The sequence below is a fragment of the Medicago truncatula genome, chromosome 4 (assembly GCF_003473485.1).
Source record: "Medicago truncatula cultivar Jemalong A17 chromosome 4, MtrunA17r5.0-ANR, whole genome shotgun sequence".
Taxonomy (NCBI): Eukaryota; Viridiplantae; Streptophyta; class Magnoliopsida; order Fabales; family Fabaceae; genus Medicago; species Medicago truncatula.
The window spans coordinates 53,438,244-53,457,251 of record NC_053045.1 but is presented as its reverse complement, the minus strand read 5'-3'; the positions used below and the strand labels follow the sequence as shown (position 1 = coordinate 53,457,251).

General features: G+C 31.8%; 2 protein-coding genes across 3 annotated transcripts; both read left to right on the top strand.

Moving 5' to 3' along the window:
- LOC25493872 (UDP-glucose 6-dehydrogenase 1) lies at positions 1-3,137 on the top strand. 2 transcript variants are annotated; one of them, XM_013602512.3, is made up of 2 exons: positions 1-191; positions 1,517-3,137. In XM_013602512.3, exon 2 carries the CDS (start codon positions 1,542-1,544, stop codon positions 2,976-2,978), a length of 1,437 nt encoding a protein of 478 aa, XP_013457966.1. In that variant the 5' UTR covers positions 1-191; positions 1,517-1,541; the 3' UTR covers positions 2,979-3,137. The 2 variants fall into 2 exon arrangements, with proteins under 2 accessions (XP_013457966.1, XP_024638639.1); XM_024782871.2 differs by lacking the exon at positions 1-191 and adding an exon at positions 1,227-1,303.
- Positions 3,138-12,333: 9,196 nt separating this feature from the next.
- Positions 12,334-14,771, top strand: LOC25493870 (zinc finger protein ZAT4). The gene has a single exon (XM_013602510.3). It carries the CDS (start codon positions 12,744-12,746, stop codon positions 14,292-14,294), a length of 1,551 nt encoding a protein of 516 aa, XP_013457964.1. The 5' UTR covers positions 12,334-12,743; the 3' UTR covers positions 14,295-14,771.
- Positions 14,772-19,008: the final 4,237 nt, after the last annotated feature.

Below are 19,008 nucleotides of genomic sequence, written 5' to 3'. Positions count from 1 at the left end.
TATCAATATGCAAGACAAACATTAAATTACCACCCACGCCTCTGTCTTGTTTTGTACCAGTATAAATTTGCATCCTTATAATAACTTATCAACCCTATCTTATACACTACCCTACCCCTTTTTATTCCTTCTCTTGTATCCCTTCGCTTTGTTTCAACTTTGAACTTACGTATTCACAAATATAATATAAGGTATTTCTTTGTTTTATTCTTTCATCTCTTATGTTATCAGTATCACTGCCTTCTCTGTTAGTTTGCCTACGTATGCATATCATATGATCATAGTATATTGTTTAATTATTATTATTATTATTATTATTATTATTATTATTATTATTGATCTAAACCTAGCCTAGCCTATCCATGATTCTATTTTATTTTTTCTCAACTTGTTAATTAAATAAGAGGGTATATATGTACTAATCTCAGTGACTGATATATTGGATATTACTCAATTCAGCATGTATACTGAATTTTGCTTCTGACAGCAAGGATCTCGGATTCCGAGTCAGTGGCTATATGACAGAAAAGTTACGGTGACTTTAGTGCGATTTTGTATTTTTTATGCCAGAGAATAATATAAGAGAAAGATAGAGATAAAGTCACCGTGTCTTTTACGTCTTAGTCACTGAATCCGGATCCAAGGATCTTATGGTTGGTAATGTAATATGCTTCTTCTTCTGAGTTACGAGCATAATACGTATACAGGATACTTGAATTTTGACCAAGGTTTTTCAGGAAAAATGGTAGAGTAGATAGTGTTTCTGTTGATATCTTTTTATTTATTTTGATTTGTTTAACAAAATGTTATTTTTTTTCACATCACACACCAAGAGAAAGATGTGAAAGAATGATGCAATGAGAAGGAAGAAAGAGATATATAGAAGTGAATGAAGATCAGTTAAAATATCGAACTGTGAAAAGTTTCAAACTTTTCACTAGAGTCTTACATTTGATGAAATATGACTTAAATTGAGTTTACAAGTGAGAGATGTCCCTCAGTTCATAAGTCATTTTTGTAACGATGAGTTAAACCTAATATAGTTAAATACCTAATACGGTAATGAATCTTGTATATGCTCTGATACAGTATGCAGGAAGGGGTTCAATTGATCCTCTTGAACTTATAGAAATGCAAATATACCCTTATATATTTTGCATTCGAACCCCTGAATTTTGTTCTGTGCCACTAGCCCAAAAAGGTCCAAGAACTTAAAAGTTTGAATCTTCTAGACCAGGGTCCCGACTCCGCCACTAAGGGTCTATTGAAGATCTGTTAGTCCTCTCACTATCGGACCACTCAGGTTACGCTCGCATCCCTCACCTTACCTTACAAGCTGATTTAGTAAATATGAACTAAGCCCAAAATAACCACCTAATTAAGTTCACATAAGCTATTTATTTATTTTGTTTTTTCCATTGAGCTATTTATTCCATTTAGATATATTTTTTGGTTGCATGTCCTTTATATGCATGATTTTCTTAAAGCTGAACATTGTAACACACATGCTTCACAGGTTATAATTTGTAACTAAACAAAAAATGGTTAAGAAGATCTGTGGAATTGGAGCTGGATATGTAGGGGGTCCAACAATGGCTGTTATTGCCCTCAAATGTCCTTCAATTGAAGTAGCTGTGGTTGACATCTCTCACTCTCGCATATCAGCTTGGAACAGCGACAAACTCCCTATCTATGAGCCTGGCCTAGAAGAAGTTATACAACAATGTAGAGGAAAGAATCTCCTCTTCAGCACTGATATAGAAAAACATGTTTATGAAGCGGATATAATCTTTGTTAATGTCAACACACCAACAAAAACAAGTGGCCTTGGAGCTGGCAAAGCGGCGGATTTAACTTATTGGGAAAGTGCAGCGAGAATGATAGCCGATGTTTCAAGATCAAACAAAATTGTCGTTGAGAAATCAACTGTTCCAGTTAGAACAGCTGAAGTAATTGAAAAGATTCTAGTCCACAATAGCAATGGCATGGTCAAGTATCAAATTTTGTCAAATCCTGAATTTCTTTCTGAAGGAACTTCCATTCAGGATCTTCTAAATCCTGATAGGGTTCTAATTGGAGGAAATGATAAGAATCTTGGAGGTCAAGAAGCTATTCAAAAATTGAAAGCTATATATGCTAATTGGGTTCCTGAAGATAGAATCATAACTACCAATCTTTGGTCTGCTGAACTCTCTAAGTTAGCTGATAATGCTTTTTTGGCTCAAAGAATTTCTTCCATCAATGCCATGTCAGCTTTATGTGAGGCTACTGGTGCAGATGTTTCACAGGTTTCTTGTGTTTTAAGTAAAAACACCAAACTTGGTTCTAAATACTTAAATGCCAGTGTTGGTTTTGGTGGCTCTTGTTTTCAAAAAGATATACTCAACTTGGTTTATATATGTGAGAGTAATGGACTCGTTGAAGTGGCTAATTATTGGAAAGAAGTAATCAAGGTGAATGATTACCAAAAGAGTAGGTTTGTAAAAAAAGTCGTGACATCCATGTTTAACACAGTTTCAGGTAAGAAGATTGCGGTTCTAGGATTTTCCTTCAAGAAAGACACTAGTGATACAAGGAAAACTCCTGCGATCGACGTTTGCAAAGGTCTTTTGGCAGATAATGCTTGCTTGAGCATTTACGATCCGCGGGTAAGTGAAGATCAGATTCGGACAGATTTGTCTACGAATGAGATTCGTTGGGACTGTTCAACTCAGGTGAAGCCGGCGAGTTTTACTAATGTGAAGCAGGTTAGTGTTTTTGGGGATGTTTATGAGGCAACTAAAGATGCTCATGGGATATGTGTTCTTACTGAATGGGATGAGTTTAAGACAATTGATTATCAAAAAATATTTGATAGTATGGAGAAACCAGCATTTGTTTTTGATGGTAGAAATGTTTTGGATGTTGATAAGTTGAAGAAAATTGGATTTATTGTATACTCAATTGGGAAACCAATAGACCAGTGGGTGGATTGCTAGCTTCTATGTTCTGTCCAAATAAAAATGTCATTGCTTTGAGGTTATATCTATATTGTATAAGATATCAAGAGTATTACTCATGTATCAGTGAGAGTGAGAATTTATATCAAAATAAATAAATACCTTTTATTTATTGATAAAAGTAAATTGATTCCAATAGAGTATGTTGCTAGTTTTTTGCACCTTATATATGCTGCATTTATAAAGCTTATGATGAATAGTTTTTTTTTTTTTTTTTTTTGAGGGATCTTATGATGAATAGTTGAATAGTGTAATCTACTAAATTTTTCTTCAATGTATAAATAATTCATTCCATCCACATATCCCTAAGATTCTTAACAAAAATACAAAGATAATGCTTTTGGTTTAGTTTCATTGTTTGTTCATGTTCATTGTGCATTCCACATCAGTTTAGGCATGAAAACTTGATGGAAATTCAGCTGAATCATATAACCAAATAAAGCATAAATGGGAATGCATAGCTAATGGATCTCCCTCCAATCTCCATGATTGTCTATATTGCAAGGATATGGAACCATATAAAAGATACAAACATGTACACTGGATGCACTACCTTCACCCAGGCTAAATAGAGAGAGCCAAGCACACCATGTTTAACCGAAACCTTAACCATTCAGAATGTGATGAGGAAAATTTATTTTCATGTTTACCTGTCACAAAAGAAAGAAAAAAAAAAAAGAAACATTTATTTTATTTTGTTTAAATTTATGTTTAATCCTGGTGAATATAGAGGATTTTTGCGGTAATTCTTTTAAGGAAAATGTTTGATATACATCAAAACAGTCCGTGCATACTTTGATAAAGAAAGAAATAGAGACTGATACGTGACAAGTTGCTAAGACAGTTGTTAACAAGTGCTCTTAAGACAATTGATAAAAAGTCTAAAGAGTAAATTTTATCTTGAAAATGATACATTTAACACATTGAGGGTCCGTTTGGTGCACTTGATAGGGAGACAGGATAGGATAGAACTATCATATCTTGATTCAATCGGTTGTTTGGTGCACCAATAGGAAAGGATAAATTAAACCTATTTCCTATCCTATCCTATCTAACCTTTGTTATTTTTATCCTTAGTTTTTGGTGGGTTAGCAACCTGATAGCATAACAACATCACGCACACGCATCTTTTATTCTTCAAAGACCCTCTTTCGACTCCATCCCTCTCCAATAATTCTATGTCAAAATCGATTTCAGTTTTTTTTCCTCTCCCAATGGTTCATCTCTCTCTCTCTCTCTCTCTCTCTCTCTCTCTCTCTCTCTCTCTCTCTCTCTCTCTCTCTCTCTCTCTCTCTCTCTCTCTCTCTCTCTCTCTCTCTCTCTCTCTCTCTCTCTCTCTCTCTCTCCTCTCTCTCTCTCTCTCTCTCTCTCTCTCTCTCTCTCTCTCTCTCTCTCTCTCTCTCTCTCTCTCTCTCTCTCTCTCTCTCTCTCTCTCTCTCTCTCTCTCTCTCTCTCTCTCTCTCTCTCTCTCTCTCTCTCTCTCTCTCTCTCTCTCTCTCTCCACTCCACCGCCAACCTTTCTATTTTAGTTTATTTTTCTGATTTATCTGAACTCAATTTCATATTCTTGGATGATCTTTGCATTTTCTGGTAAAATTGCAAAACAAAATTTTCACCTTTATTTGTGAATCGTTGAACACTGATTCATTTAAATCCAATTTGATATTATTGGATTATGCCCTTTTCTGGTACAATTGCAAAACAATTTTTTTTAACTTTATTTTGTGAATCGGTGAATAAATCACCAATTATTGAAATTAGTGGCATCGGTTTGCTTTTGAATGTTATTGGTACCTTTGTGGCATGGATTTGCGAATGTTCTTGCTGCCTTTGGAGTTTTTGAAATGGCTGAATGTTCTTAAGTTTAATTTTTGTTTGGCTTACCAAAGGTGTACCAAACACATGAAAAAATAAAATTATATTTTCCTATTATTTATCATGTGTGCATCAAACATATGATAAGATAAATGTTATCAGGTCACTATCATATTATATCTTTATCCATCTTCTTATCCTATCATGTGTTTATCCTATCATGTGCACCAAATAGGCTCTAAAAGTTTGAAAAGTGACTTTTTTTTATATAAAATTTGTAAATCATATTCTTATTTAAATATTTAATAAGTGTCCTTAAAAGACTTGTTAGCAAGATCAAAAAAAATAAAAGACAAAGATAAAGTAAATTGAGGGGTTGAGTGTTAGAAAACTAAGGTGTCTTTATTTTAGTTTCTAACCTCAAAAAGTTGACCTGGCAAATAGAAATATGCATAATTATTTTCATAGGATTGGATGACAATGTCTATGTCAAGTGTTAATATCTCAAAAAAAATTGCCAAGTGCCAATATCACATTAGATGAAGGTGACATGCCACATTTGTATTGAGCCATTGACACACGACATTTTTATGGCCACTATTGCCCCGTCTTCATTTAATATGTGTTTGCTATTGGAGTAGTTGTGTCATAGTCAGAGAAAGAAATTAAAGAAATAATAGAGATTTTAACCATTGATTTTCATATTATCAATCCATTTTATTTTATTTTATTTCAATTTTTTCAATTTTTTTCTTCAATTGAGACAATCCATTTCTAATTTCTTTGAGGCAGTACTACATGACATGTTATTGCCTCCGAGCACCATCATTTACATGAAATTGACACTTGACACAATCATCTTATATAACAATGACGATGTGTATTTTTGTTTGCTCTTCAACTTTTAAAGTGATATTTTATGTCATGGACTAAAAATAAAGACATTGGACTTTAGATGATGGAAAATCCATTTTTTTTTCCGCATAAACTAAATTCAAAATTCATTATGTTTTCATCGACTAAGCATGTTGAAACATCTCTATTGTAAGCATAGGCTCCAGCCGATCAATTGAGGAAAAGAAAATTGCTTTTCACACGGATGAATTTGCTTAAAAACACATGAAAATAACATTTTTACCCCTAATGATAGTAACAGTTGGAAGTAAAAGCGTCATTTCCATGTATTTTTAAGCAAATTAACCTGTGTGAAAATCAATTTTATGAGGAAAAAGAAGGAAACGATGCATATGTTAACCCAACCCAAGTTTGCCAATGATCTACATAGCATTGGGCTTAGACACAATATTTCGAAAGCAACTTTTTAACCCCATTGATTTCTTAGAAACTACACACCCCACAAAGTGATTTATCAATTTTGGATGAAAATGAAATGTTTTTCTTGTGTTCGGATGAATAAATCCAGGAATTATTTATTTATTTTTTAGTTTAGTAAAAACTCACGAATCTTTTTGTAGGATTTCTTTTTAGTCTTAATCCTCCGGTTCTTAGAAAAAAAAGAGTCTAAATAATCTGAAATTCGATAAGAAAGTGAATAAAATATGACTAATTATAATTTCACCTATGTTTTGAATTCAAATCTTTGGAACGATTCATCTTTAAATGTAGATCATCGATCATTTAAACACAATAACTAAGCCAACTCTTCTAAGTATTTGAGATCTTGACTATTTAGTAAACTTAAACAAATTAAGAGTTGATACAATAACAAGATATTTATATTTGTACTAAAATCATATTTGACATAAAGTAGAATCACTTCTTATATGGTATTAAAAAAATCCATTCTTATACTCACCACCCCAAAATTAATCACAGAAAATGGAAGATCTTGGTGGGGACCATGTCTGATGTGGTAGCCCAGTCATGGACCAAAAAAATCCTGTGTGGAGAAACTATTTACAAAAATGACCAAAGTACCCATCATCAAGTTAAAATAATTTCCAAAGTAAGTTAATGCAATGCAAATTTAAAAAAAAAAAAAAAAAAAAATCAAAAAAGTTAATGCAATGCGACCAATTTAGACATTTTTACATGTGAAGAAAACAAGTGGAAAAGTTGGTTCCTAATATCTTCACATTGACTATAGTTTTGATTCTTACACATAAATGACCTAATTAGGCTGAAATAACCTGGCATGGGATATTTTTTGCTTTGTTAGCACTTAGTAGTTAAACCAATTGCACCAAAATACAAAGGTAAAACGCTACAATGGTGGGTTTCTATACCAAACCACACTTTTCACACAAAGGACAGGTATATATGATTGGTCCCACATTATCACATAACTTATTTAATTTCTCAAACTAAATTCCCTTTTCAACTACATGAAAATTTTAGTAATTCTTTTTGAGTATCTCCAAAGCATTTCTGGTGAGAACTTCCCCCCTAACACATGGACCATTATTACTTGTATGAAGCAACGCATGCACCTTTTAACTATACATTCTATATATATGTTCTTGGAAAAGAAGAAAGAAAAAAGAATGAAGGTTGCTGTTTTACAAGTATATGGGATCTCACATTTTCCACCATTATCTATTTTATTTATTAATTATCTTTGTGAAGGTAATCTATTTTTTTAAATGAACTTTTTTGAAAAGGAAATTAAGCTATAATAAGGTTCCAACTTCCAACTGCTAGAAAACACTAGCTTGTGATTTGATTAAAGTAATTATCATGCAAATTATAACAAATTATAGTATTTGCTGCTATCTAATCATCCACCAAAGAAAAGGAAAGTTCTACTTTCTAACCATTTTCAGAACTTCAACCACTGATATTTCAGCTACATCTAAACTGACTAATAGAAAGTTGAAACCTTAGCAAAGTGGCTAAGATATCTATTACATCTTCAACCAACCTTTTGGCTATAATTTTTATATTGGTCCTTATGATAATTACATGAAGAGGGTGTCTGCAAAAAGAAGCTAATTAAATCTAAAACTCCCTAATAAATGTTAATAATGGGAAAAAAAATTAATGCTATAGAAAGGTTCAAAATCAAGTGCATGACAGCAATTATATGCATTGAATTTACCTATAAGTAGGCCATTGTGAATCATGTGTTGCTCTTTTTCACCTTATGTGTTAGATCAATTAGATTTAGTAAAAGTTAGTTACACTAAAGTTTTGTTTGACAAGACAAAATTTTGAGGTGTTACAAGCTCATATCATAAAAATAGATCCGTTTAGTAACAATTTTTTCTTAGGAGTTTATAACTTAGTTTAATAGTTAATAAGATAATTGAAGTAGCTTATAGTTTTTCATTTCTCTAGCAATTTTACCCCAATTGTCTAAAAAATAATATTAATTAAACAAGTTTTTTTACGTCATTTTATATACATGAGTTAGTTCAACCATTAATTTTATAAAACACTATAAATTCAATTATATCAATTATCTACTATAAATTCATGGAACATGATTTGATGCTGTTACAACATATCTTAGTCGTACGATCTTCAATTGGTGGTTGAGATCAAACTGTGTGAAACTGGTCAAATCAATCTGAACCGTTTAATCACTTGTCTACTACTGAGATCACCTACTGCATGAAGCAGTTACAATAGACAATCTAGATCCTAAATTCATCCGTTATAAACTACCTTATCGGTTATTCCCCTTTTTTTTAACAAACAAACATAATTAGTTAGTTATACTAGTAGTTAATTAGTTGTTCTCATTGGTTATATAAACTTGTATCCCTTCTTTTCTTTTTTTAGGGAAAACTTGTATCCCTTCATGTAATCGAGGATCCTCAATTTTCATTATCAATACAATTTGTATATTACTTTTCTATATCTTGCATTATATATGACTTCCATAAAAAATAGTAATATTATGGAGCTTAATCAAGAGTACTATGTGATATGAATTTATAATTGTCCAAAAGTAATTTCAGGGGTAGTTTGAAATTTAAGACAATAGACACGAAATGAATCTAGATCTATGATATGATTAAAAAATAAAAATAAAAAGCTAAGTAGAGGTTGTTAAAGAGGTGAGCAAAGGGAAGCTCTGTCTAAACTATTAAGCACGTGTAAGGCTAATCACTCTATTATCTACCACCGACAGTGTTTATGGGACTTAATCACGGATTGGATTGGTAGCATTTGAAATGGTTAAGCTAGCATAAACCTTAAGGAAGGTATCATATGCTAAATACACAATAGAGTAGAACACAATACTAATAATGAGTGTTCAATATTATTTTTTGAACCTTTTTCCAGTTGTATGTGTCAATTCTAGATAGCTGACAATCTTACCTCTCAAGTGAAGCTTTTGCTCTGTATATGGTACTCTAGTATATTACCACTTAGCATAGCTCAACCACTTCTATGCAAATTACATACATGCTCACCTGTATTCTCTCTTAATTTTGTTTACTTACATTTATTTCAATTTCTTTGCTAGACCCCAAATTTTTTATTTGTACCTAGTGAGTTTTGTTAGACTTGTATTTGTTTGCATGGAATTGTACATAGTAACAAAGGGTACTAGTTCTACTGAGTGCAACTATTTTTGTATAAAAAATTATTAGGTGATTTAGATTATGGGGTTCATCATATTAGAATACGTCTTTAGGAGTTAAATAATGTTGGATATATGAACGAGAATCTCATTATGTTAAATCATTTCATTAAATTAAGAACAACCACACAAGTGAGATTGTATATATATCTTCACCAAAATCTTTTGAATATTGAATTTATAGATCATCTTACTTTAATGTTTGCTCAAATTCAACTTTTTCATCAAATGAGAAACTTTAATTGACACTTGTAATATCACAGTAAATAATAGTGTTCACAAAATACTTATACATTACTCATCAACGAGATCTTTGTACCAACAACGAAAGTTGAATCATGTTATTCAATTTCTTAGCAACTTGACAACTCTCTTTTAGTCCATTAGCATTTAGCACAAATTTACTTTTATTGACTTATTAGGTATGTGATCTCAAAATTTCATGATTATTCGAATATTTTTTTAAATATAAAAAAAGAAAGCAAAATAAGTGGCGAATTGGAATAAGCTTGAATGCATCAAAATTATTACTCAAATTTCTGAGAAATTAAATCTACTCAGAAGACTTTGTCAAGCATCTTGAAAATGTATTTATTTCTTCATAAATCCAGCTATAACGTAGACGTGTATAATTGAAGTGAGTTAGTTCATATTGATATATCAAAAAAAGGCATAACATGTTACATTATACAGAAGATATGGGCTAAAAAATATGGAGTGCACATCGAGTGTGTGTGGTAGCTAGCTGCTAGGCACACCGCATACATTATGCGCCTGCACATGATTCTCCTAATACAAAATTAATGCGGATGATAAAAAGTCCAATCATACCATTTCGAACATATAGCAATAGCATACTCTAATCTTCAGATCCTCTAATCCATTTGTACATGAATTTAATTATTTATCTCTAGCAAATAATCCATATAAATTAAAAGTAGGAGAAGAAAACAAAAATGATAAAAATTGACAAATACAGCTAGGTAGTGTACTAAGTTGCCGGCAAAAAGGGACACAGATTAAGTGTAGTAATTACGGAGAGGTTGCTGTATGGAGTCATAACATTAACACTTATAATAAGACATTCATGTTACGATTACTGCAATGAACATGGCCGGCTTTGATCTAATTAGGAAAAATATGCCGGCATATCTTCTTGATCTATATATGGTTTTGCTTCAATCCTACTTTCATAAAGCTTCTTGCGTGCTGGCTTGATAATTTAGAGTTCGGTTAAAAGATAAATAAAAAGTTGGTAGAAAATCATTTCCATTAAAGATTCATCTCAAAATATTAATCGTAACTTATTAACCACTTAAGTTTAATTGTTAGAGAAGTCATACATTTATCAAACACGAAGTCATAAATTTTGATGCATTGCACTATGGTCATGATTAAATAAACCAGTCACACGAGTCACGACGCTAGACAGCTTGTATTAATTGTTTATTATTGGTGTATTTGGTGATGGCTGATATCTAAGACAATACTTTAAAGTTGTTAAGCTATTAATCATATTGCTGCAACTGATTTTGTATATAATCGTACCTTGTGAATGATAGGTGCTATACTGGTACATTATACATGTAGTATACATAGAAACATGCATAATGTGGACAGTACTAGTAGACACACACTGACACTGCACACATTTAAGATTCATCTATAAAAATAGTCATATAACTAATAAGTATTGCAAAAAAGCTACTAGTATTTTTGTTACGTTATAGGTACGAAGTTTTTTAACATGCTGAACACATAAGGTTCCAAGATATTAAAAATTAAAAGAAGGCATAAAATTGTTATGAAAAAAGAAGAAAGGTATAAAAGTAAAATTTAAAGATGTTTTGGATTACTGCTATGGTATGGTATCAAAGTGTCCAACTAGCATACTGAGTAGCCAGCCAGTGTGAATAACCAACTCTAACCTCTCTGCATCAAACATAACATGTATTTTTAGAAGCAACCTAACCAATTTAAACAATTCCTGTCATGCCAAGAGAACTTAGCTGTATCATTGTGGCCTTTGGGATCAAAGATGGCATTTACAATACTTTATATCTACGATTCCAAAAGGATATATATATTATAACAAATAACAAATTTAAATTAAGACAACAAGAGGCAGGTCATGGTGATATACTCTTGGACTCACATAAATGTTCCAATTTTTAGTTGCATTACTATTCCTCTACTAAGCTAGTCCCTGACTTACATGATTTGGTGGTATCACATTCCCATAGTTCATCTATTACAATGGTCCATGACTTAAATTAAAAAAGTAAAAAAAAAAAAAAAAAGAGATTTGTATTTAAGCTATGAAAGGATCAATTGAACCGACCATATAATAAGAATAAGAAGAAGTTGAAATTAAAACAAAATATATATATAATATAGCAGAACTAGAAAATGACCCCACCAAAAATATTTTTGCATGGTTTATTACCAAATAGACCTTATAATGCAGCTAAGGAGAATCAATAAACAGTGACATAGCATGTTGATTGGGAAATGAAGCAAGCAAATGGATAGAGGACCCACATGAAAATCTTTATTAAAATCATAAAAATAATAAAAACCACTTCACTAATAGAAAGTCCAAAGAATAACGGCCGAAGAGTGGAACCTTACATTTGAAGAGTGTGTGTGTGAGAGAGAGAAAGAGAAAGAGTGGAGGCATTTTCTCAATCTCAATAGCAAGACAAAGTAAAGAATATCAATATCAATATATAGTTGCAAATTTAAGTTAGTTTTTTTTGTAGGGTTCCCTAACCTATATATAGACCCAGCTTACGTGGATAAATCTTAAACCATTGGATCAAGAGTAGCGTAACATACTTAGTTGAGTACACGTGCTGTCATGCTATCCTCCCTCTTTTTTTTTTTTTTTTTTTTTTTTTTAATAATAATAATAATAATAATCTTTGCTTCCATGCATGGATTTCTCCTCCAAATATAGTGAGAAAAAAAGAAAGAGTGGAAGAGAGAAATCAACGCTTAATAAACACTATTTTTTGTTTTGTTTTGTTTTTCTCTCTTTGCCTTAGCTTGTTAATATCCATCATTAGCAACAAAGTTAACAACACAATACAATACAACTCTTCAAGTTTTGATTTTTTCTTCAAAACTCAACTACCCAAGAAGCTACTACTACTAATAGTAGTAACCATAACCAAAGTTGCTTTGCTTCACTACTCATTCATTCTCTCTCTCTCTCTCTTGCCACTCTTTCTTTCTTTCTTTCTTTCTTTTTCTGCCTTAGATCTTGCACTACCTTTGAATTTTGTTCAAGTGATGCAGTTTTTTAGCTCTATTCAATTCTGATCTAACTTCTCACACTTTTCCTTCTTTTCCTTTTCCTTTTTGATCTGTTTTCAATGGAAGAAGATCAAATTCAAGAATTCAAACATGCTTGCAAATTCTGTAGCAAAAGCTTTCCTTGTGGTAGATCTTTAGGAGGTCACATGAGGTCTCATATCAACAACTTATCAGCTGAAAAAGCAGAACACAAAGAAAAGCAGCTTATATTTTCAACAAAAAAGAATGATAGCATTGGTTCTGAAGCTGCAACTAATGGTAGCTATGGTTTAAGAGAGAATCCAAAGAAGACGTGGAGAAAGAGAATTGCAGATTCAAGTGAAGATAGTTATGTGTATGACAAATTCTGCAAAGAGTGTGGAAAATGTTTTCACTCTTGGCAAGCTTTGTTCGGTCACATGAAGTGTCATTCAGAGAAAGAAAGAGTTTCTAACAGCTTGGAAGATCAAGATTCATGGACTAATGATGCTAAAGATGTTCAATCTGATAATGAAATCACTGCTCCAAATAGGAAGAAAAGATCAAAGAGAACAAGAACAAGGTATAACATGGTAGCTACTGCAACAGCTTCTTCTTCTGTTTCTGAGGTTGAACATGAGCAAGAAGAAGTTGCTATGAGCTTGATTATGCTTAGTAGAGATGTTAGTCCTTGGAGTGGTCTTCATTATCTTGCTGCTGAATCCTCTGATAATAATTCTGTTTACTTTGAAGCTCGATCTTCCGTTCGAACTAATCTTGTTACTAAATTTGATGCTAATATTGCAAAGTTGATGAAGCAAAGTGAGAACAAGAAGTATGAGTTAGGCAATTCTGTTTCCAAGAATTTCAAGTTCAAAGGGAAAAGTTTAGAGATTTTGGATACTGAAAAAGGATTCAAGATGATCAAAACTGGAGTTTCCATCAAAGGGTTTCTCAAATCCACAAAATCTGAGCTTGATTATCTGTCTACATTGGAAGATTCAGAAGTTGAAAATGGGAAAAGCAGAGTCAATGGAACAGAATCAGTTCTATCAAAGTCAGCTACTATAAGGAGTTCTGTGAACAACCCTCATCATGATCATGAAGATGAATTTATCAAGAATTTTAATAAGAGAGGAAAGTTTGAGTGTACTACTTGTAACAAAATCTTTCATTCTTATCAAGCTCTTGGAGGTCATAGAGCTAGTCATAAAAAGAACAAAGGGTGTTTTGCTTCTAAGATTGAGAGCAGTGAAAACAGCATTGAATTTGAAACTGATCTCTCCCATCATGAACCAACAACTGAAAGCAAGCTCATGAAGATAAGTGATAACATTGAATATGTTCAAAATATGGGAGAAAGAGAAACAGTTCGAGATTCCAAGAAGAAGATTAAAGGGCATCATGAGTGTCCAATTTGCTTTAAGGTTTTTCAATCTGGTCAAGCCTTAGGTGGACATAAAAGATCTCATATTGTTGCTACTGGTTCTGAGAGTAGAGTTGTACTTGAGGAACAAGTTCCACAGATTAGGGACTTTCTTGATCTTAATCTTCCTGCTGCTACTGAGGAAGAAAGTAACAGTCATGCTGATTCTAACAGACCTTGGTGGATAGTTGAAGGCAACCATAATCAAGAGGCACTGGTAGGGTAGGGACTCATATCTAGCTAAACTTCATAAGAGTGAATTTTTTTGGTCTTAACCCTTCGATGCTCCTCGAGGGAACGGGGCCCACATAATCTGACGTTCGACCGAGAAGTAAGTAAAAAATTGTTCGAGCGAGTCAGGATTCAAAGTGAAGATTTAAAACTGTATAGAAATAGTTCTGCATTTATTTCATTCATTCTTTACAGGATTCATGTATTCTTCTCCCAAGGTATTTCTGTTTTTTTCATTTTAGATTTTTTTTTTCAAGTAGTAAGTGAGATGAACTTTCCTCCTTTTCTTTTCCTTTTTGTTTTTGGGATTCTGTATGTTATATTGATATTGGTACTTAGTTCATAATTTGTGCATGACTATTAGTGGTAATGTTAGTTGTCAGTGTTTGAACTGTGAAACTAACTGAGATGTCTACTTGGAACTTCTCTTAGATACTAAAGGAATAAATTCTAACAAATTTTGTGTAGTGTATACAGTTGTGTTATTTTCACCCACTTTGATCAGATCTTGCATCCTAGAGATGTACTTAAATTGTATAAATTCCAAAAGTGACATGCTTGTGTTGTGGGGTAACTATTTATATTTATCTTTGCATCAAAGACAATGAAATGAATGAGGGGTTGAAAAATGGGGATAGGTACTAGAAGTGATTTTATTACACATGAAGAGATAGAAAGGTTGATTTTATAATACTACATACAACATAAAGAAAGCATGTGAGCTCAAAGGTGGTTGTTTAGTCACCTACCATAAAACCTGACTACCCATCCATCTCTTGTTTCCTTCTCTTTACTTCGCAGGCACACAAGTGGTGTGCTAATAAATCCTTCTCACTAATTACTATTATTAATAATTCATCAAGATAGTGAGTTGGATAGCTGGACCACTACAATCTAATGTAACAAAGTTAATTTACAGCACCACAAACTTAAGCTCACAATAAAATTAAGCTCAACCTTTATATTATCACTCTTTCTTCGATTAAATATAATTTAGGCGAGTCGGTTCTCGGAGGTTTACTAGGATCAAGAAAAATATTGAAGGCTCAAAGAGTATCGATAAAGATACTTGCATAATATCCACTAACAAAATTGTCACATTGGAAACGAGATTAAAATTCAAGTCCTTATGAAATATGAGTTGAATCTTTACCACCTAAATCCCTTTTTCTTTTCTATTAAAATGACATTAATGTTTTGACATAGTATAAAGTGTAATGGAGGAAGGGTAAGGTGTACCAATTGATTTGGATTGCTATTTTGTGCTAACCAGTTGAAAGAAAGTGGAGCAATACATATGTGCTTTTTAATACGTCACATACAACTAATTTAAGCGGCATTTGTTGGCAACATGGCATGGCATTTGGTCACTAGTATGGAGGGAGTACTGAGCTTACTTGGTTTTATTGGTAGTGGCAGATGATGCAGTTAGTTAATTGTTTTGTGCACTGTTGCAATGCAAAGAACAAATTGTTATGAAAGCTATGCTATCTGAACAGTGCTTTTTTTAGTTACTAGTTAGGCAGCTATTTCTCTCAACTCAAATGAGTTCTTTTTTTAAATGTTATATTTCATGTATTTATTTATCTGTTAAAGTGATATAAGATAAAGAAACACTTTATAAATATAAAATTGCACAACATTTTTATGATAAATTTAAGTAAATACGCTCCTACCTCAAAGTTTGGTCGAGTATGTATCAATCATTTAATATCATATCATTTTTTTTTATTAATTTATTCTAAAATAAATTAAAATTTTGAATGAATATATTAAGGAAATGAATTCTCTCAATTTATTTTTTCTAATGTTTTCTAAAATGTCGAACATCTCTATTACTGAATCACACTTTTTGTAAAAAAAAATTCTCTCTCTTTTATAATAGAAGGTGAAGATTTTAATGGAATATCATATGACATGAGAGGATCCATTCCCAAACTTTACCTACAAAATACAAATACTCAACCAAACTTTAAGATATTTGGAAGTTTACCTTATTTTATTCAATGTGACATTGGAATTTTAAAGGAGAATTGTTTTTTGGTACCCATAAAAAAAAGTTGGGCAGTACTAGTAGTGTGCTGATTTTTTTGCCAAAATGGGTACATCTCACTTTGATGCTCTGAAGTTGCTTTCGTCTCCTCCTGTGTTATATTTAAATAGAAAATAAATAAAAATAGCTTGGAAATTTTATTAAATAGCTTAATAATAATAATTTACATTTTTTTTTAATGGCTCTAATAATTTACATTGTGTTGGTTTTAGCTTTTCAAAGACCTAAATACCATGTGATTGAAGGAAGTTTCTTGTGTAAAATGTGCATTAGAATTCCTGCTTTCTACATTTATAGCAACTCTAAAGTCAAACAAAACAGATAGAGATAGTCCTTTTTGCGAAGGATCTAAAATAGGTAGTTAGTTGATACTATATATGTCCCTGATAAGATTATTCAAACAACCAGTCAAAAAAATAATAATTCAAACATTAGAAAGTTGAAACTGATATATTTTCACAAATGGCCTAATTTTATAGTAGTTACTAATTAACTCAGTCTTTAATAATTATAAGTTTTGAGAATAACTGCTATACTTTCTTCTTCACATTGTTATGTGTACACATACATTACGGCTGCTGCAGTTTAATATATAGAAAATAAAGTCTAAATGAAAGTGTTAATAATGTTTTTGTATTAAATCGTTATTCCACATATCAGCCTTACATCATCCTCTATATTGGTATAATTTTTTTCTATATTAAAAAAGGTAAAGTCTGTATCAGATCGAAGCAAAAAAAAACTTGGTAGCCTGTCAACTTAGTTTATGGATAGAGTCAATGGTATTCATTTAGAAGTTTGATTCCTGAAAATGTTCATATATATATATATATATATATATATATAGTGGCACAATTTAATAACAACATTACGATAAAATAATAATGAAATGAAGATTAAGATGAGATGAAGTCTTGATAACAATGTGATCCATGCACTAAAAAATGAACATGTGGCAATCAAATTACATGGTAGGTGTCGTGAAACAAACAACAAATGATTAGTTCAGCTTTTATTGGATCTTGGGATTTCCGATTCAATTCACTTTTTAATTTAACATTGGACCGTTCTTGATGTCAGAGGGGAGATAGTAGTTTGTGTATGTGTGTTCTGAAATAACACTAGTTTTTTTTAGAGGTGAAATTATACTATAGTTGATTAATCACAAAAAATAGTATATAATTGTTACCCATGAGCTTAACACACAGTTGCGCAGGGCAGGGTTCGAAATGTCTATAAGTCATGGAAACATTACTTATAGTGCCATTCCCAAATCAAAGTTTGACAAAAACAAAATTGAACTTATTAAATCAACATCTCACTTATTGAAAATTTTGGCATTGAATTAATGTAATGGTACTTTCTGGTCAATGTTAGCATGATGACATCATATTCAAATCTAACATTACACCAAAACTTCACATTATGAGACTCAGAAGTCTTAACTGGTTTTCCTTTATGGCTTGCATCTTAGTCCATGGAAGAATACAAAAATGTGACTACGCACTACCCACTCTACCGACTCCAATCTCTTTAATCCTTCTAATTACACGGGTTTTTCCTTTTAATGGTGTCACTTTCTCTTCTTTGAATTTCCTATCTTAACTTAATTGCTTTTATTTTTATTCTAGTATCATTTATGTCAGACTCACTTTTTCTTTACATATATTTATCACGTCACGTACTATTAACTTCAATAGCTTCTGCATTTCTGTTACGGAACCCAACATAGTGTGCATTGTTAATACTCTTAATTGTTTCTAGTTTTCACTTTAATGGAATCAGTGCTGCTGATGAATCATGTTACTGACTTTCATAATCAGTCACAGTCCATCTGCTTGTTAATTTCTTGGTGCTATTTGGATGATACATACTACAAACTATTTGGAAGTTCATTGTTTATCAAGTTTTCCGGTGGCTACAGCCTACACGGACATACTTTAAATGTACATATCAACCAAAAATTTCGAACTCAAACCGAAACTCCTACATATCAACTTTCTTGTGGTACTGAAAGTGTACTTTTAAACCGGAAATGATTAATAATTTTTTCAATAATTATATTATATACTTCATAGTTCATACAATACAACATACCCCTCGCATCACAGCTATTCGCTCTATCCTTAAGAGACCCTATGAAACACCCAAAAAAAAAGTAATTAAATAAAAAATTCATTTTTCCAAAATTTTCTTCAAATATTTTTATGACTCCGTCCGTATACTCGAATTCGATAGAAAAGTATATTTTAGAAAATTGAAAGTTTAATTTACCAAAATATATAAGTTCTTTACGGAAAAAAAAAAGTTTTGATATTTGAAGTATGTAAAAAAAAACAATGTGTTTTAGAAAACTTGATTATTAAGGATATGATAAATTCTAAAAATTGAAAGAAAAAAATGTACACATTATGAACCATAGAATTTTGTGGAATTAAAAATTAGTTTTGAATTGTAAAATATTTAGTCAATTCAAGAAGGTAAATATGATTTATTTATTTATTGTATAATGGAATATATTTCTGTTTTTCTCAATGTCAAAAACTATTTTGAAGTCACTACAGGGGTGTGAAAAGTAATCGTGGGTTAGTTTTTCACGAGTGATACTGTGTGGGCCGAAATCCAGCGTATTGGCAATTTCAAGGCCTTTCACATT